Raw genomic sequence first — 20,640 nt, 5'->3', positions numbered from 1 at the left:
CTACCACCCAGCTCTAAGTGCTTCTGGCCGGTGCTGAATTGAAGTTTCTTCCGCGTAAAGAGTTCTGTTTAGGATCTCAGAGCACAAGCCAAGTACTCTTGCCCAGCGCACAGAATTCCCCTCCCGCCCTGGAATGGCGCGATCCTATGCACGTCTACTCAGAAAGAAGAAAGACATTTCCTTGGGAGGAAGTCCGGTAGGACTTACTTCCCAGTAGACACGCGAAAGACTACGCTTTCAGTGCATTTTAGGTAATTATTTTGTAAACACGTTATTGGGCATGATGGATTTCCGTGTCTCCACAATTAAGATAAATTTGGGCATTTTCCATTGCTCTATTTTCTCCGTATTCCTCAAAGTGACATTTACTGCTAAGTTTAGTTGGGAAGTCAGTTCCATTAAAACAAATGGATAGTTCTTTTTGAAGTTAACACTGGATCTTTGGAAATACAGTATGTGTCATTTAAAATAAACTCGGAACCAAGAGGACGTGATCTAACCAAAGCTAGGCTCTTGTTTAAGTCTTTTAAACGAGAAAGCTCAAGTTTAAATCTCTGTCTCTCGTTTCACACCAGTATGTTTTTGAAGTACCACACTTGGGCTGGATCCTGTCCATTCGGAGCAAGTTAGACTGCGATGAATTTAGAGGGATTTAGGCTGCACTCGCCACTTACCTAAGCCACATTTAGTTCAATGGCACTTTCTTTTATGTAAGCGCATGTTCTGCCGCACGTGGCATTTAAGGTGATTGCAGTCAATGGGACTTAAAAGTTAGTGGCTCTGAATTTACTTTAGCTGTATCAGGTTAGTCTTAGAGGGACTAAGACACCGTGTTGTGTTTAGAAGTCGGGTTAAAAGAAAAGCAAAGCAAAACCACGTTGTGAACGAACGTCTTAAGGCTGCAATCCTAAATACTAGGAAATCAGTCCCATTGAACTCAGTGGGTCTTACCGTGCTTGGGAACGCCAGTTAGAAAATGCATGGGGAAGAAAGAGAGAGGCTCAGACTGCAGAGAGACGAAATAGGCTTAGCATATTCTGTGGTGTATGGTTGATGCGGGATTTTCGTCTTCTTCGCTGCTCCGGACCGAGGCCCGGAATGCTACCTGTAACAAATGGCACACCTCTTTCCGATTAAATCCGTTTGCGATTCAACTATAATAATTATGAGATGGCACAAATACCTGGGAGTAAGTCTGAACTTACTGGGACTTGCTTCCCAGGAAAAATGCACAGGATCGGACTGTAAGTACTTAAATCCAAGAATTTGGACTTAACAGTAAAAGGACCGGGTTGCATGAAATGTTACAATCCTGCTGCACCCTCACTTTCCTCCCACCTCTTATTGTATTTACTATCCTAAATAAACGTTTGGACAAAACATACTTTAGCCATTTGCAGACACCAGTTTTATTTTCCCTGTTATCTTGACTAGGATCACTTTATTTAGACCAATAAATATTCATTATTAAGTTACTGTTCTTTGGGACTTAAAAGACAGTGACATCCAATTGTCTTAAAGTAAGAGAGGATAAGGCGGGGGCTGGGAAATATCAGCGACAAAGAACTTTTTGGAAAAGGAAAGCGTGCGAGATGGAGACAGAAAAACAATTCCATAATTATTAGGGAACTGGTGAGTTATTCGCCTGTTTTTAAGATGTACGCTTACTTACCTGAAAAACTAAATGCATTGCCTCGAAAGTCCATTGGACGTGGCAATACTCTCGAGTAAATGTGCGTACTGTGACCCGACAATCCTATATGCACGTCTACTTAAAGGTAACATCCATTGAGTTTAGTGCGGCTTACTCCAAGCAAGTGGATATAGGATCGCAGCCTAAACCTGATTAAAATTACTAGTACGTACTCTCCCACCCACCAGAAATGTTCCTAGGATAGAAGCGGAAATGGGTAAAGTCATAAGTTTATGAGCAGCACTGGGGCTGTAAACTACCTGGAAATCGTTCCCGCTGAAGCCAATGGGAGTTTATTCTAAGTGAACATCTGTCGGATTGGACTGCACAAAACACTAAAGCGAATATAGAAACCGAGACCGCGGGGAAATGATGTGTTTGGGGCCACGCGAGAATTTTGTCTTCCGTGGTTTGATCTGGCACAGTTCATTTAGACACGCGAGGTAGGAATGTGCACTTCTGAACCGGACCACACGCGGTGATCAGGAAAAAGCTGTTGCTTGGGCAGGCCATTCCTGTGGGAGGAAAGCGCGTGTGGACCGGGACATCGCCAGGCGCAAATATCTGTATACCAAGGTGGAGAGCCTCAGGTGGTCTAACTTGTTCTGGGCTCTGAACTTGCGGGGCTGAGCCCAAAGAGTAAGAGCGACGAGCAAGTGAAGAAGCGACATTGGCTTGGGCCCCCTCGGAATGGTAAAGGATTCTCTTGGTATTTACAGCAATTCAGTTTAGAGACGAAGGGGCATCCCCCAAACTGCAAAGGCCTTTCCCGTGCGCCCAGGAGCTCCCCCAGCTCGCCTAAACTTGAGGGTGACGACGCAGATACAGGCGCTCCAACTCCCCTGGGACTTCTGCGGACTTGAAAGGAACAGGCGCTGGGCAAGGGCTCTCCTGGTCACTCCAGCGGAGCTGGCGCTGCAAAACTGCCCGGTGATTTGTGCCAAATTATTCGTAGGTTTATTATTCATTTCTTGTGTGGGATTAAAATCCAATCAGACCATTTTTGCAAGCCCTGTTCCACACCATAATAAAGTGGAGGAAAGGAGATGGCATTAGCACTTCTTTTTAATGTGAATAAAAAGCCAGAGATAAATGGAAGGAAGGGGCCTGAATATCGGGTGTTTGCTCTCAACTTTTATCTCTAGAAAAAAATGTTTAATTTAATAATCTAAATAAATGAGTTTCTTAATTTGTCCTTGCACAAAGGCAGCAACAGTTTTCTTAGTCCCTGCACAAAGGCTGTGCAAGTTTTCCAGTGTGTGCAAGTCTGGGAAAGTTTCATTTTAAACCTAGAAATTCTGTGTGTGAATGCACACATATATTATTTAAAAATGTTTATCTCACCCGCAGTGAGTCAAAGAGAGCTCTTGGCTTCTCTGAAGCTGTAATGGGAAGCCTGAGAGATGTCTTTTGAATGCCTGACACCTTGGCAAGGAAGGCACCAAGCAAGGAAACATCACTATTTAACTGCATGTCTAAAGCATACTAAGTTTAGCTTGGCAAGATTTGCTCAGGAATTGTGATGACTAAGCAACACTACTAAACTGAAAAGGGCATGTTGCACTCTCCACCATAATGCATCAGAACATATCTACTTGTTCCCTGTGCAGCTCCTAACAGCAGAATAAAACTATTTTTTTAAATAACAAATATTATAACCATTGCAAGTCTTTACTACTCTGCCCATCCATAGCTAAAGTATATATGCTAGCTACTGAAAGCAGTCTTTGCATGTGCCTGTATAAATATATTGTAAAAGGTTCCTGGTGCTAATTTGCCCTCCAACTTAAAACCCCTTTATGATTGAAAAGCCAAACTGGTTATTTTTGGGGAGCAGCGAGGGTTTCTTCGTCTTCCTCGGCCCAGAGGAACCTTCCTTTCCATTCAGCTGCGGCATTTTTCGGGCTGCTTGAAAGAAAGGGCTTCTCCTGCAATTAGTGCTGCCGAGATCCTTAAGGCGAAGACAAACCAGGCAGACTTGGGTGAAGCTCATTATCTGAAGAGGTGGATAAGTGTCTTTGGTGCGGCCCAGCCAGGAAGGGGTCTTAAGTGGGAACAAAGAGCCTCCCAAAGTTTCCCTGGTGCAGTGGAGGGCAAAGTCAGCTGGAGGAGCACTCTCCCTCTCCAGCCCCTGGAGTTGGGGGCCCTCGAGAGGCTCCCTCCTGCAGGCCTTTAATTGGCGGCCAAGACTGTCCAGGAGAGAGACCTGCATTTAACTCTGCAAAGAGGCACCTGCATGGGGGAGAAGGGGCTGGACGAACCGGCTCCTCCTGCTGCAACTCTGAAGGCAAATAGGGATTATTTTATGGTCTCTTAGGGGAATTTCAACCTAGGGGTGTATGACAACCACCATCCAGAACCATCCCTGCAAAAAAACCCCTCTCTCCTGTGTACCAGGCTCTGTACAGAGGCAGAAATGACAGGGCCTTTCCCCACAATAACTGACACAAATTGATAACAAAGATTCTTATGGCACCCTAAAGACAGACATGTTTGTTATAGCACAAGTTCTTTTGCTGTGACAGGCTGACAGGCCTACCTTGCTGGGAGCACAAAACAATCTATCAGATTGATAATATTTTTGAATTGGTATAGTCATTGGCTAGGGGCAAAGAAGTCACAGAGAATAAATCAATCCTTTCCTGGATCATTCCTCTCCGTCCTGTTATTCAGAGCTCTAGAAATTTGGGGCTCTGTTCAACTATAAAGAACAGGTGTATCTTTGCTAGGGTCCTTCCGAAGGGAAAGGTGCTGGGAAAGAGTCGCAGGAAAGTGTCTATAAAGGCAGCAGCTTTTCTGAATGGCTGGCAAGGACATTTTCTAAGCAGGGAAAATTGTAACTGCTTCACATGATTTGTAGAGGATAAACCTAAAATGTGAAGTGTGAACACAACCAGCAAGCATTTGCAAACAGTTCCTCACACAGAAACACTCCTCAGAAAGCTACAATAATAAAAAATAAAATAAAATAAAAATAATAATTTTATTATTTATACCCCGCCCATCTGGCTGGGTTTCCTCAGCCACTCTGGGCAGCTCCCAACATAGAATCAAACATTAAAAACTTCCCTAAACAGGGATGCCTTCAGCTGTCTTCTAAAAGTCAGATAGTTGTTTATTTCCTTGACATCTGATGGGAGGGCATTCCACAGGGCAGGCGCCACCACCGAGAAGGCCCTCTGCCTGGTTCTCTGTAACCTCACTTCTTGCAGTGAAGGAACTGCCAGAAGGCCCTCGGCGCTGGACCTGTGTCCAGGCAGAACGATGGAGGTGGAGGTATACTTCAGGTATACTGGGCCGAGGCCATTTAGGGCTTTAAAGGTCAGCACCAACACTTTGAATTGTGCTCGGAAACGTACTGGGAGCCAATGAAGGTCTTTCATGACCAGTGTTATATGGTCTCAGCGGCCGCTCACAGTCATCAGTCTAGCTGCCACATTCTGGATTAGTTGTAGTTTCTGGGTCATCTTCAAAGGTAGCCCCATGTAGAGCGCATTGCAGTAGTCCAAGCGAGAGATAACCAGAGCATGCACCACTCTGGCGAGGCAGTCCGCAGGCAGTTAGGGTCTCAGCCTGCGTACCAGATGGAGCTGATAAACAGCTGCCCTGGACACAGAATTGACCTGTGCCTCCATGGACAGCTGTGAGTCCAAAAATGACTCCCAGGCTGTGTACCTGGTCCTTCAGGGGCACAGTTGCTCCATTCAGGACCAGAGAGTCCTCCACACCTGCCTGTCCCGTCCCCCCAAAACAGGACTTCTGTCTTGTCAGGATTAGCTGCAGCTTTCAGTCAAATATACACTTGTATCAAGCTCAGGTTTACTGCTGCAGGATATGTGTGTGTGTATGTAAGCCTACACCTGTGAGATGGCTAATTTACACACACAAAAAAGGTTTAAAAAACCCACGCAGGTGGCACTGTGGTCCAAACCACTGAGCTTCTTCGGCTTGCTGATCGGAAGGTCAGCAGTTTGAATTCCTGCGACGGAGTGAGCTCCCATTGCTCTGTCCTAGCTCCTGCCAACCTAGCAGTTCGAAAGCATGCCAGTGCAAGTAAATAAACAGGTACCACTGCAGCAGGAAGGTAAACGGCGTTTCCGTGCGCTCTGGTTTCCATCACGGTGTCCCATTGCACCAGAAGCGATTTATTCCTGCTGGCCACATGACCCAGAAAGCTGTCTGTGGGCAAACGCCAGCTCCTTCAGCCTGAAAGCGAAATGAGCGCCGAACCCCATAGTCGCCTTTGACTGGACATTTACCTTTACCTTTACTGACCTACACACACAAGCTTTCACTTTACTGTGGCACTCTGTGAACGATGAAGAAGCCCCCATGAATGGTCTACCCCTCCATTCATGGGCAAACAATACCGCAACTCTCTCCCTGGCATGTCTAGCTGTCTCAGAGACCTGCCTTTTTCACAGCTTGGTCCCTCGCTTCCCACACCAGCTTTAATTTTTGTCCACTGCACTTTTTGGTCCTATTCTGCAAAAGGGAACAGGGCTCCTCCATGATCCATGACAAACAAAAATGCTGAAATTCTCTTCCACACAAAAATGCAGGCGGCTTGTTCTCTTTTCTAGCGGGGCCACCCTTACTTCAAAAGAGGCCCAGGGCTTCTTTCAAGCATTCCATCCCACATTCTGATCTACTGAAGGAGGAGGAGGAGGAGGAGGAATGAAACTGATATGATAGAGCAGACTATACTACTTCAGACTACAGATTGCTGGTACTCCCCTAAACAAATTCCATGCAAGTAAAAATAAAAAAGGAGGAAGGGAGCAAGCAATGGTAGTCCAGTCTGCGCCGTCACCTCATTCTGCTGCATGTCTATTTATACCAAGTCTAACTTGAATTAGCTCATAGTAAACATATTGGATCCAGGTACGAGCATAAGCTAAAGATTAGCTAAAGTTTAGGCATAAAAAAACATGGGGTTATACCCAGTGTTAGTCATACTCAAAGTAAACTCACTGAAATCAACTGACCTCAATCCATTGTTTTCAGTGTTTCTACTCAAGAGTACGACTAACTTTAGATAATAAAACCATAGTTGAAAATGAAGTGAATTTCTTAACATTCCTGCTGAGGAACCAGAACCAATCCTCAAATCAATAGTGAAAAATACGCCTAATTTTAAAAGTAATAATTAATGGGGTGAGTGCCATGTCCATTACATTAGAGTGCAATCCTAAACTGAATTCCGAGTTGAAATGCCTAAATTCAATGCAGTTTACTCCCAAGTAAGCATATGCAAGATTGTAGCTTCAGTTTTTCAACAATAGATTATTAGTAGGTGAATATCTGAACACAATGTTGAAATGCATGGTGGCTTCCACAGGTGGAAGCATTAGCATTAAAACCTCTTAGTAAGAGAGGAAATTGGCCGACGTACAGAGAATTATTAATAGAGGTGGAAAAAGGCTTAAACTAAAGTTTTTTTTCCAAAGTTGCTTACATCATAGACAATTAAATGAACAGTTTAAGGGAGACAATAAGAAAGGTTTCAGCTACACAGTGTCAAACTTTCAAAAAGAGATAATTGAGAGTGATACAAAATTACACAAAAAATGTATAATCTCCTGTTATATGGGGAAACGCTGGATGAAATGGTAAAGTCAGCACAAATAAAGTGGGCTCATGATTTAGGTCACGTATTGTGACCTAAATCATGAGCCCACTTTATTTGTGCTGACTTTACCATTTCATCCAGCGTTTCCCCATATAACAGGAAAATTGGGAAAATTGGGAAAAGATGTGGAAGGTGAATTTAAAATTTACAGATTGTATTTTGTTGAAAGAGAATTATATGAAAATGATGTATAGATGGTATATTACGCCAGAGAAAGTGGTAATAATGTATAAAAAGGATCTAAAATCTGTTGGAAATGTAAAGAAAAAGATGGTACATTTTAACATATGTGGTGGGAATGCAAAAGGGTTAGAAATTATTGGGAAATGGTATATAATGAATTGAAAAAAATGTTTAAAAAGACTTTTGTTAAGAAACCAGAAGCATTCCTCCTAGGAATTTTAGATCAAGATTTAAAAAAAGAAAATTGGAAATTATTTATGTATGCAACAACAGCGGCAAGAATTGAATTAGCACAAGCTTGGAAGACAGAAGAAATACCAACGAAAGAACAATGGCAAGGGAAACTTATGGAATATGCAGAACTGGCAAAATTAACAGATAAACTACATGAAAAGGATAACAAAGACTTTAAAAGAGAATGGGAACCAATTACAACAGGGGTAGGCAACCTAAGGCCCAGGGGCTGGATGCAGCCCAATCCCCTTCTAAATCCAGCCTGTGGACGATCCGGGAAGCAGTGTGTTTTTACATGAGTAGAATGTGCCCTTTTATTTAAAATGCATCTCTGGGTTATTTGTGGGGCATAGCAATTTGTTCATTCCCTCCCCCCCAAAAAAGACTGGCCCCCCACAAGGTCTGAGGGACAGTGGACCGGCCCCCTGCTGAAAAAGTTTGCTGACCCCTGATTTACAACATATATGAAGAGGCAGCATAAAGAATTGGACTCATTGGCAGGGTTTGAATAAACAAACACAATTGTATATAACAAAAAGTAAGACTATATGTATTGGGAAAATTTTGGGAAACAACATGCAGGGTGAGTAATATGGAAATAAAACAAAATGGGAATGTGAGGGAAGTCCAGAGGAGGAGGGGGGAAATATGGAAAATTGTTAGAGAAATATTGTTAGAGGATGTATTCATGGAAAAACCAATAAAAAATATTCTTTTAAAAAAGAAAGAAATCCATTGCATTTTAGAGTGACATCTAGTGCACATTAAAGCTCTTATTTGTAGCATTAGTCCTCCAACGCCTCATTCACACATGCAATTCATCCGTTGATGTAGCAGCCATCAAGCGATGAACATACATGTGAACTAGTCCTGTCTTATCCTAGCTTTGGACATTTTATTATTATAAACTGTGACCTGTTCTGAATGCCTTGCCCAAAAGGAGGCATATAAACACAGAAAACAAATGAGCAAGTTCCTAGAAAAAGAAAATCCCTGCATATAGGAAGATGACAATTCTATTAACGTTTCTAAATTAAATGTTTTGGGACCCAATTCAACTCCCCTTCCTGCCACGGCTGGTGTGGGAGTTTCCTGCTGCAAACCTCCTGAGAGCAGAGAGCTGGGATTGAACGAAAGTAGTATACATCTAGTGATGTGGTAAGGGGTGAACTATAAATTTTCCCTTTAGTGTATTTATAAAAGAAGTGGGGAAAGCATTGCTAATTTATCTAATTTAATAGTTGGGTAAGTGCTTCAGGAGGAAGAGGCCTTTATTTTAGACCATTCATTTTTAATATCTCAAAGTCAAGCTTTAAGAAGTTACTGAAGGAAAGAAGAGTGTTTTTTCTCTTTCTCTGTCTCTCTCACACACAGTTTGCTTTAGTAGGCAGGCAGCATAAGTGGGTCCTGTGGATGAAGTAGCATAGGAATGACTCAGCCAAACTTGAGAACTTCTAATTCTTGTCTAATAATATGAAACAAACTGCATAACAAAGATACATTGATGTTGCAAAAGATGAAACTTTTACTTCAAAACTTCGCCAACTTTTTTTTAAAGGGACAAATACATCAACAATGAAGCACTTTAGAAGGAATGCTGACCAAAAGTCTTTAAAACATTGTGCTTGTAGATAGCCTCTAAGCTAACTTCCACAATTAAAACACAATTTCTCTGTGTGTTTTCAATGCTATTCTTCATAGGACAAACCTTTTCCTAGCTGTGAACCAAAGGGATATTCTTATGTGAATACGAAAGGCATCAACAATGTAGTAATGCAATAAAAACCACACAGTAAAGACAGAACAGGACTCCTGATTCATTAGACTTTTCACACAAGCAAAAAAGTGCTAATTTCACTTGTATTCTGCAGTACAGTTGTAAAGTAACATCTGTATCATATCAAATCTTATCAGTAAAAATGTACACAGTTTAAAAAGAAAGTTTATCACCTAGAAAGTACTCAGATGATAAAGATGGTATTTAAAAAAGGATTATTTTAAATGGTGGAAATGCCGAAAGCCTAATTCCAGTTGTATCTTCCAGAAGATGGTGGCAATGGGTAAGGCCTTCCATAACCCTGCAAAAGAGAAAGATAGTATTACTCTTTTTCCAGTCATAAGGTAGTACAAAACAGAAAGAAGAGATTACAAGAAAAGTGGTACAAGAAAAATAAAATGACATGCAAATGGAGGCACAATTCAGCCCAAAGTTAAGCAATGTTATGCCTCATCAAACCCAGAGAGAATTAAGGATGTGCTTATCTTTCTCTCTAAATCAGTAGGTCTTAACTTTGCCTTGGATCATATCCCTCAATTGCCACCAATCCTTGAACTCCATTATAGCTATTTTTATTACTATTACTATTAAAGTTGCCATTTTTTTCTTTGAGTAAAACTGGACTTTAAAAGTATAAGGGGAACCTAAAATGGAAACTTGGTAAATTAACATTACAAAACATATTACAAAACATATTTACATGGAAGTTTAAGTTTAACATTAACCCTATTAAATTAACTGCTTGATACTTGAACTGACCAGTTACTCTTGACCACTAACATGAAATTATTGTTCACATTCTTTTATTTGCACTACATTATGCAGCATGCAAAAGGGTCATTAAGCTATGTGAACAACAGAATACTAAGAGTTAATTCAAAAGTCGGCAATTGTAAAAGAGGACTCTTTTGCAAATATGTACAATATTTCAATAAAATACATTTTGACATAGGGTACAAAGTAGTAAATAACCTTATAGTTTCTCTGAAAGGGAACTTAGGGTAACTATTTCATGCTATGCTTAATAAACAGTACTTGCATCTATGCAAAGGGTTAGCAAAGAGGCCTGTGGCCAAAATCCGATCTCCAGACTTCTATCTGATGCCCCAACAACTGCTATTCCATAGGCAACCTAGTGCGTCTGTGGCAATCCTGTGACAGGTGAACAAAGCATTTGATGGGCTGCCCACAGATCTATTGGAAAGTGTTAGAGACAAAAAGGAATCTAATGCTGTCCTTGAGTATGGCAGGTATATTTTGGGGAAAATTTTACAAATGAAACCCAAACCTGAATCCAATTCTGGGGTCCTATTTAGGCTATCTTTTGAAAGACAAAAGATCAAAGTAATAATCAGGAACCATTCCTAACATTTGCAACTTGCAAAGTGCCTTACAGAAAACTCTGCATTCTTCACTCCATGTGAGACATGTCCAGATGTGGAGAACTTCAGTTTTTCATTTTCAATAGCCTTCCCCGATGAATGGCTTTTGAACAAGACCAGGATGTACATCCAAGTGATGGTTGTGTGAATGTTTGGACAGCTCCACCCCCCTCGCAACTGTGGTAAGAAGCATCCACCAAATGCTCAGGACAGCTTATCAACAGTTTGATGCAATTTCAATAGGAGCTTTCAGTATCAGGTGTTTAAGGTAAGAATTGCGAAAACACTTATACTCTCATGCAATCATCCCAGTAAAGGCACAAGTGCAGACCTGAGATATCAATGGATTACTGTGTTTTGGTGCCAGCAGTGAAATGTCATTGCATCAAGGGAACTTGGGGGGGGTGGGCTGGGGAGAGAATCAAGATCTGGAATGCAAGATCTGTCTTTCAGATTGTGTGCAGTCTTATAAGAGGGATATCAGATTATCCAAAATTATGCCAGGTAAGAATTTATTTTTGAAAAAGGGACTATGCAGACCTACCACAGGGGAAAATTACACAGGAAACAAGTTTTTAAAACAGAATGATAGCTGATCCTAGCATTAGAGAGAAGTGAAACCTCTTCAGAATGCTACCTGTTTCTACCTATTCAGTTACTCTTGAAAGAGAACGTAAGGCTAAAATTTGATTCTTATATTATTTCAAAAGCTAAGATCAGTCCCAGAAGGTGGCTCAATAATTTCCACATTGTTTAGTTTAATGTTTTTAGTTATCGTTTGCCTATGTACACAGTTTTCAACTGGTTAGCATGTTGTATGCCTACTTATATTGACTGGATTCTTTATTGCATGTTAAAAAAGAAAAATTAGTAGCAATTCAGGCCTTGAGATAAAAATATCATTTTGATTTTAGGCAAAATATGTATGGCTAATAAAAGAAGTCAGAGATTCTTCAAAGGAATGAGGAACCTGTGGCCTTCTTGTTGGACTTTAACTTCCACCAGACCCAGCCAACATGGCCAATAGTCAAGGAAGATGGGAGATAGTCCAGCAAGACATGGAGAGCAGGTCCTCCACCCCAGTCCCAGACAAAAGCAGGGCCTTCACATGCAAGCTCATCACACAAAGAGCATATGCACATCCACGACAAACCGCCCTACATGACCAAAGGAAGCATGCCAAGTCCCACAAAGGCAAAAAAGGTCTGGAAAACACGACAGAGCTCCTATCTAGCTGGCAGGGGCAGGAGCTGCTCCAGTTCCTCCTCCCCACGGAGTGGCCACTTCTGAAAGAGAATGGAGGCAGCAAAAGGACCCTGTCATCAAACATATTCTTCTGGTAATGACAATCCTTTGACATTTTGTGGTGGCAGATATTTTCAGCATAGGATGTGTGAAAATTGTTACAAGTCTAGATATCAGCCACAGTCCAGATAAAATTATTCATCCTTATATCCCATTAAAATTAACAAGGTCAAAGCACATAAAGCATTTAAAAACCACATTGTCAGGAAAGCGCTGTTTAATGTTTGGATAAGATATAAGGATTTGCTAGAAAATAAAACCCCAAGGTGGCTGTCACCAATGGAAGCGAAGGCCTTGAAAAAGGTCAATATGGAGGTCAAATGGCCGAAATATTGGGAAATTTTGGAACAAGACGGAGATAGACTGAAATTGCAGAGTTTTGAAAAATTAAAAAACAAAGTGCGAGACTGGCTTCATTATTATCAGATAATGGAGGTATTTAAATTGGACAGGAAAATTGGCTTCCAGGTGGAAAGATCCAAATTAGAAACAGAATTGTTAGAACCCAAGACTAAGAATTTGTCAAGAATGTATAACTTGCTGCTGAAATGGAATACTCAAGATGAAACGGTAAAATCGGCTATGATTAAATGGGCACAGGACGTTGGACATAACATTATGTTTGCTGACTGGGAACAGTTATGGACCACAGGTATGAAATTTACAGCATGTAATGCCTTAAGAGAGAATATCATGAAAATGATATACAGGTGGTACATAACCCCAGTCAAGCTTGCGAAAATCTATCATTTGCCCGATAACAAATGTTGGAAATGTAAAGAAACTGAAGGTACATTTTTTCACCTTTGGTGGACGTGCCCAAAGATTAAGGCTTTCTGGGAAATGATATATAATGAATTAAAAAAGGTATTTAAGTATACCTTCCCTAAGAAACCAGAGGCCTTTCTCCTGGGCATAGTCGGCCAAATGGTGTTAAAAAAGGATAGAACTTTCTTTATGCATGCAACAACAGCAGCAAGAATACTCATCGCAAAGTACTGGAAGACACAAGAACTTCCCACGCTGGAGGAATGGCAGATGAAACTTATGGACTATATGGAATTGGCGGAAATGACTGGTAGAATCCGTGACCAGGGAGAAGAGTTGATGGAGGAAGACTGGAAGAAATTCAAAGACTACCTTCAGAAACATTGCAAAATTAAGGAATGTTAAAGGGATGTTGGACTGAAAGTAAATGGTTTCCAGCTGCACAGGTTAAAGTTAATGATAGATTAAGATTAAAGATCAAGATTAAAGATGTTTAAAGAAATGGAAATTTGATATTAAAAGGGAAAATTTTAAAGTTATATGACATTAAGATTAAGGATTAGGTTTAAAAAAGTTGAAGTTATATATTTTAACATTATATTAAGTTAAAGATTGGGATTAAAAAAGTGGAAAAGAAACTGCTGGACAAATAATGTAGATTGGAATACAAAAGAGGGAGGTATGAGGAAGTCTAGAAAATAAGTATTTTAAATTTGGAAATGGAAAAGAGAGTTTGTTTTTAATTGTTATGTTTTGTGTTTTTTATTGTTGAGTTTTGTACTGTTTTTTGTGTGTGTTGTTTTCTTTTTCTTTTGTTGCTTAAAACTTTAATAAAAAATTATAAAAAAATAAAATAAAATTAACAGGACAACATTAATTATAATGAGTCTTAACCACAGTTAGATCCACAGAAAAACTCACTGGGTGTTCAAGTACCTTACTGTGAAAATGTACTCTTTGCTAAATGATTAATTTACAGGAAGCCACTGTTTTAGGTATGTCTGATATGTGTGCAACCATACATGTGCACATCGCGCAGAACCTGCAAGCGACCCAAAAACGTCACAAAAAGAGGCGGGGGCAGAACGGGTGTGTGTGTGTGTTGTAGGCTTTTTCAATGGTGTTTCAAATATACACGATTTCACTTAAACACATAGTGCCTTGGAACACTCCTTGGGAGTTGCTTGTATTTAATATATCCCATACATTCAATGACTATACATATGATTTTTTCTTTAGCCAAAGAACATCCTGTTAGCTTTCAGGATTGAGATTACATTATACCCCACTTTCTTCTAGCTTGCTAAAGGATCACAAAGAACAACCACACAGCACTTTGTTACCTGTCTTCCCCTTTCCCTCCGATCATTGGGCCTTTGTGGGTAATTCATTGGTCCACCTGGGCGTTGGTACTGATTCTGTTGGTAGGGTTGTCCTTGCGAATGAGGCATGCGGTTCCATGCAAGAAGCGGAGTGGCCCCTGAATTTCTGAAGAAAAAACATGTATATCATATGTATAAGTTTTCTTACCATCTGTCTAAAAGCTATCGTAAGTGGCGTTGGATATGGCACACCTCAGCTTATTTACAGAAATATTAAGCGCCTCTTAAAAACCAAACTTACTGTTATATTAGAACAATTTTGCTTCTTTCCTGGTAGTGGAACATTAAACAAAAACTAAACTAAAAACAAAAGTTTCTGTTTGTCTTTTCACTCCCGTATGCTTCACTGGGAACAAACCTAAGGATTTAAAAATCTTTGTCAAATTCAGATTCAGGTTTTAAAGATGTCCTGAAAGAATATAGTCCATTCGGTATTGCTGCCTCCCCAACCTGCCTCTGTGCAGGGATTTGAAGTATAAAGAAAAAAATCACGTCAGCAAAATGTAACATTATCTCAAGAGTAAACAAGCGCCAGAATGAGGCTTTATTTTGTGGACATCCAGGCTAATCTGGGAGTCCATTCTTTCTAGTTAATTGCAGGTTGCAAATGAATTCTTACTGCAGAGTAGTCTGAATCCAGGGTAAGGGCTTTTTAAGCGTTATCTCCCCCCATCCATTATTCTACTCAATATGTCAGAAGGTCTGATCAGGAGGAAACCTTTTCAAGTTCTATTGATGCCGTGTTCAATTGACCACAGTGACCTAGCAACGTAAGCACTAATTGGCATGGACCAACCAACATTTGGCATACTGTTTATATGGGAACACAAATGCAATGTCTTATTATCACCAAGAATGCCATCCCAGATTACCAACAAGTACTGTTTTAACTGTACCAGTATATAGCAAGAGGTCATATACACATATATACAGGAAAATGTAGTTTGTTTTAGTTATAGTTAAGACCTAAGCTCTGTCACCCACAGGATTTCATCTGTCTTAACCAAAAATTTAAAATCCATTTGAAGACAGATACATTTGAGCAAAATGATGTATCATTAGCAGGACCAAATAATATAGAGTAGCTAAAATGTATCATCTGGCTAGTTACATGATCAGTATCTTGGGGAAAGTACTGGAAATACCATTTCATGTACTTTGAGCAACAGTCATCAAGTGCCTAGTGTTGTTGTATAAGCCAGAGTTAACATTTCTCAAGAGTTCCTAGTGGAACTCTACCAAAGCTAGTAGGCTAGGATTCAAAGATGCACTTTTCTTGTTCTGCAAATCCAACAGAATTTTAGACTTGCTTCGCTCAAGCACCAGCAAACATCTATTGAAACTGCTGCTTTCATGGCTGCTACCTCCTACCAAGATAGGAAGTCTATGTGAATGGAAGGCTATTCAGTAACTCCAGCCTCCCACCAATACATAGAAGTCAATTCCTAGGGGCTGTGGGAGCTTTGGCCCCCACAATAAAATATTTGAGGTGGGCAGGTCCCTGCAAAGTTGATGGGCATTCCCATTCAAATAGTGTGTGTGCACTGTGTCATGTGATCAATTTTGTGGGGTGGGGCTTTCCTGGGCCCCCACAATATTTTATTCAAGTTGACACCCCTGCACCAATAAAGGTAAAGGTAAAGGGTCCAGTCGTGACCGACTCTGGGGTTGCGGTGCTCATCTCGCTTTATTGGCTGACGGAGCTGGCATACAGCTTCCGGGTCATGTGGCCAGCATGACTAAGCCGCTTCTGGTGAACCAGAGAAGCACACGGAAACGCCGTTTACCTTCCTACCAGAGCGGTGCCTATTTATCTACTTGCACTTTGACGTGCTTTCGAACTGCTAGGTGGGCAGGAGCAGGGACCAAGCAGCGGGAGCTCACCCCGTCGCGGGGATTCGAACCGCCGACCTTCTAATCGGCAAGTCCTAGGCTCTGTGGTTTAACCCACAGCGCCACCCGCATCCCTCCTGCACCAATACCCACCATTAAAATAATAGGGCCCTTCTTCCCCTTGAGTTGCCACTTAGCAGAGGATAGCAGAGCACTACTTTTGACAACCAGCACTCTTCGTAAGTCACTAATGTGGTGAGAAGTCAGGGATTCCTGGTTGTCCACTATGAAATGGCTTATACTCTGAGGTGAACCTGGCTATATGTGTGGTGTTTCTGGTCCATGAAAGATAAAAAAAAGTTTTTCTGCAACATTCTATAAGAATGGAACAACTGCCCTACTGGATTAAAAAAAGATCCACCTAGCCCCAAATTCTGCTTCCAGCAGCGGCCAAGTAGATATTTTCAAGCACTTGAAAACAAAGCAAAATGGCGCCTGACCCCAATACCTAATTCTCACAGATGCAAGATTAAGCCATGAAAAGCTTCAACTTTCAAAATTAACCTAGCAAGTAAATCAGAAGTTGAAAAGCTGAAATCCTATCTTACAGACAGGGATGGCACTTTCATGTAAATCCGTTCATGCAAATTACTTTGCCTGAAACAAAGAACCACCAATGTCTATTTATACCCCAACCTTTATTCCATCATGGAACTCAAGGCAGAATATATGAGATTCTCAGGCAGCCTCCCCCCCAGTGACTGACCAGACTCAGACCTATTTAACTTCAGCAAGGTACCTTCTGAACATGCTCCGGGTCACCTGATACCAACACAGCATTGTGTGAAATTGATAATACAAAGAAAAATCAAGCTTTTGCATTCTTAGTCTCAGACAGCATCTCAGCAGTGGGGGGTAGAAATGTATTTCATCATACAACCTCACAGGTAGTCAGGTCCTATAATGAAATGAAATATCTGAAATGGGCCCAGCTGTTGTGACATTTGAGAATTATTTCCTCCTTCTAACAAGTGAAACAGTGGATGTATCTTCTAGCCCATCTTGATTAAAATTTGATAGGTCTGCCACAGTGAGATAAAATTGTTTCAGGGAGCCGATCAAGTTCATGATATAGCAAGCAGGTGGTCCTTTGAGAATACCACATTTACGTAAATGGTTCTTAAAGGCGGGGGTGGAGGCTTCTCCAAAAGGAATGATATAGTCCTCCTTGACCTGCCATTGTGGTGAGCCCATCTTAACTGAAAAGCAGACCAGAATACCGACAGAGGTTGCAGACATTAACTGCCCACTGAGATTAACTGGGCAAGTGCCAGGGGTGGGAGAGAAGGCAGCACTCTCGCCTTTTTGTAAAATATCGCAGGAATCTTAAATGTGTAATCTCCTTTTAAAAAATCTGACCTGCCTTCCCATTTAACTTGGAACAAGAACAACTACAGCTAAGCAAACTGCTTGCTTTTGGTCTCAGTTAAATGCAGGGGGGCTCAGAAAGGTTTATTTACTCTTGACAGGGGGGAGGGGTATCATAATGAAAGCATAGCATATTATGCTGTACTTATGATTTAACTGATTTAATTTAATAGCAGTACAAAAATCGATGAAAGCACATTAATGAGTATTTTTGATTATGACTATAAAGAGACAAGTCACAATGTTCTTGAACTCTTTTTTTAAAAAAATGGCCTACAAATATAAGGAAAGTAAAGCACTTCAAGTTAAATAATTAATCAGAATTCCCCTCAAATCAGAATTCCCATATACTCTTGGAACTGTGATAGCAAAATTAGAAGGCAATTTACTCAATTTTTTGTTATTAGGTGTTCTCTTATAGCAAGGAACAATACATACAAAGAAAACATATGCTCAGTTTAGCAACTATTTTATTTGTATTATCTTATTTTGCTCTACAGATATAACAGAATTATTCACAGATACACTTTCCAAACCCCAGGATATCTGGTTTTAAGGGCATACAATCAGCTTCTCAATGAAGGGACACACATATAAAACATCCCTTATTATCAAACCATGTCACATTCTCTCTGTTCCATGGTACTTATTGGACTGCAGATTCCTTAATCCTCCTCAGAGTCCCTCCTGCATTTAATTCAGTTCAGTCTTAAGTAGTTAAAGAAACTGTTTTCAGTGGCAACTAATAACTACTGACCTACAGTGACACTGGCCTACAATAGACTTGTCAGGCCTGAAAAAGCTGCACCAAAGAAGCTGATTAGGACTTCAAGAGGTTTGTAGCAAGAATCAATGGCTGGTCTGTACTAATGCTGTGGTTCCTGCACAGTGATGATAAAAGTGGACCACCATTAGTTATGCCTCATTAAGCTCCACGACTCTCCTAAAAAGAAATTTGTTTAGCCTGTCCAAAACCTAATGCAATTTTAAGCTGTCTGTGTTGAAATTCATAGTGCTTCAAAGAGAGAGAGGCCAAAGAACCAAGAATGCTACAGCAGAAGCATCAACAGCAAAGTTAATTTTGAAGTTTCTGATTATTAAAGGAAAGGTCTTACAGAAACCATCCAAAGATGGGTTTAGAGAGATATTTAGAGAGATCTTTATAACAAAAATAACACTTACAGAAATTCTAGGAGTTGGTTTCCATTAAGACACTAACATATGTAATTAAAAGGAAATTTTTAACAAATACCTGTCAAATCTTTGTGGTGGGTGCTGAAAGAGAGGTGTAGGACCTTGCCATGAGTCTTGGGGACCAATATCTGTGAAATTAAAGCAAAATAAAATATAAACACAGATGTAACATATCACAGTGAACCACAAATAGGTGTATTTTAAGACTTATTACAAAAACAAATAGTTTTAAATCCTTACACAGATAAGAATTCTAGAACTTTTAGTTTTAAGAATTACAAAGAACACAGTGACAAAAAGTTAGTATTTAGCAAAAATTTTGGTAAAGGGAGAAAGCAAGCTGCCTCTCATATGATGTGTAAGAATGGCTTAATTTCCAAAATTCTATTGAAACACACTTTGGCATGGCAGATGTGAGGGGAGAATTAACCTCTTTATTGCTGTCACTGATCAGTTAAAAGGCATATTGCCAATTAAATTTAACTCCAGTAATATTATTAAAATCTCAGGTGGCCTTCTGTGACATGGAGAAATGTGAGATAACTTTCAACTGCAAAACAAAAACAACCACTCATTCTTAGAAAGACCACTTTAATATATTATCTTTTTAAACCCTTCCCTCCCAAAGCCCAACAACTGCAGGGGGCCCCATCAATTAAAATTTGCCCCCATGAAAATAAACCAAATCATTAATTGATTGGCAATCTCATTCTTTTTACTCAGAAGATAGCAAGAAAGGCCAACTTCCAGGCATGTTTGTTACCCATCACCAAACTTTCCAGATGAGGTGGCTATAAATCTGAGAAACTAAGTACTTTTAGTATAATCTGTATTAGAAAGCTACACACTAGGTGAACTGTGGCTAAGGACACCAGGAATTGCAACCATCTGATGCTACTAAAAGACCACCCACTTACGTCTTTTCTTAGCTCAAAAGTACAACATACTACAAAGATGTACCAGCAACAACATCATTTAACAAGCCATGCAATTAAATGGCTTCTGTTCTTTTAAATAAACGGACCAGTAAACAGAATGAAAGAAATATCTAATCAATAGATCCCTGGTGAGTTCAAAACACTTACATCATTTATCAATCAAAAGCTTCAGTTTCAGTGACATCTTTGATTATCCTCAATGATGTTTAAGTGCCACCTAATTATAACAGCTGGATTCAGAAGTTGTCCAATCGATTTACTATGACAGGACAGTAATGTCCCTGATAATGGGTTAATATTCAAGAACACCAGGGGCTAGCAATAATTTACTGGAATGCCACACTGCCTTTGTGAATCCGAGCATTAAAAAAGGCATGGCTGGAAGGAAACCTGAGCCCCTCTCCAGGCACATTCAGACTGGATGGCTTATACTTTAATGGTCTGACCTAAACAAAAACCTTTTATCGTAGCAGTTGAATAAACCGTGTACAGTGCAGGCATGTCTGATTGACACCAATGTAACTTTGCTGGTGGAAATCCAGCCTAATTTTCAACACTGGCAATTCCTGCTTTCGCTGCTGTTGGAGCAGAGTAATTCATAGAGGCCAATGAACAAAGCTTTTTGCACTATGTTCCTAACTGGTCAGGCTAAATTAGGGACATCCCTATACCAACCTCAACATATAAATACATTTGTGGCCAGGATTTGAAGCCCTTAAGGTTTGAGGTTCCTTATGCACTAACAACGTAAGACAGCACCATCATAAATTAATGAAACTAAGACAGTACAAATCTTGGATTTACTTTAGGAAGCAACTGCTATTGTAATGGTAGTTTAATCTTTTAAAACTCAAATATTCATGTGAGATGTACGTATTAAATTCAAGTCTG

At 40.3% G+C, this 20,640-nt stretch overlaps 2 protein-coding genes and 1 long non-coding RNA gene across 3 annotated transcripts in view; 1 reads left to right on the top strand and 2 right to left on the bottom strand.

Moving 5' to 3' along the window:
• LOC308481022 overlaps nucleotides 1-20,640 on the top strand; it is a 208,195-nt gene that overhangs the window by 24,269 nt on the left and 163,286 nt on the right. The window lies entirely within an intron of this gene.
• Nucleotides 1-20,640, bottom strand: part of KIZ (kizuna centrosomal protein) — a 185,090-nt gene that overhangs the window by 20,785 nt on the left and 143,665 nt on the right. The gene's annotated exons all lie outside the window — the stretch shown is intronic.
• The window catches only part of XRN2 (5'-3' exoribonuclease 2), a 72,018-nt gene continuing 60,621 nt past the window's right edge, over nucleotides 9,244-20,640 (bottom strand). Inside the window, exons 28-30 of the mRNA XM_081012946.1 lie at nucleotides 18,870-18,939; nucleotides 14,318-14,462; nucleotides 9,244-9,820 (exon numbers count right to left, since the gene is read on the bottom strand). Of these exons, the coding sequence (XP_080869072.1) occupies nucleotides 9,764-9,820; nucleotides 14,318-14,462; nucleotides 18,870-18,939 (272 nt within the window). The 3' untranslated portion in view covers nucleotides 9,244-9,763. The remainder of the gene's footprint in view (nucleotides 9,821-14,317; nucleotides 14,463-18,869; nucleotides 18,940-20,640) is intronic.

The sequence above is a fragment of the Podarcis pityusensis genome, assembly GCF_964106645.2.
Source record: "Podarcis pityusensis genome assembly, chromosome: 7".
Classification (NCBI taxonomy): Eukaryota; Metazoa; Chordata; class Lepidosauria; order Squamata; family Lacertidae; genus Podarcis; species Podarcis pityusensis.
Note: the sequence above shows the minus strand (reverse complement) of the source record. Positions and strands in the feature narration are given on the sequence as shown.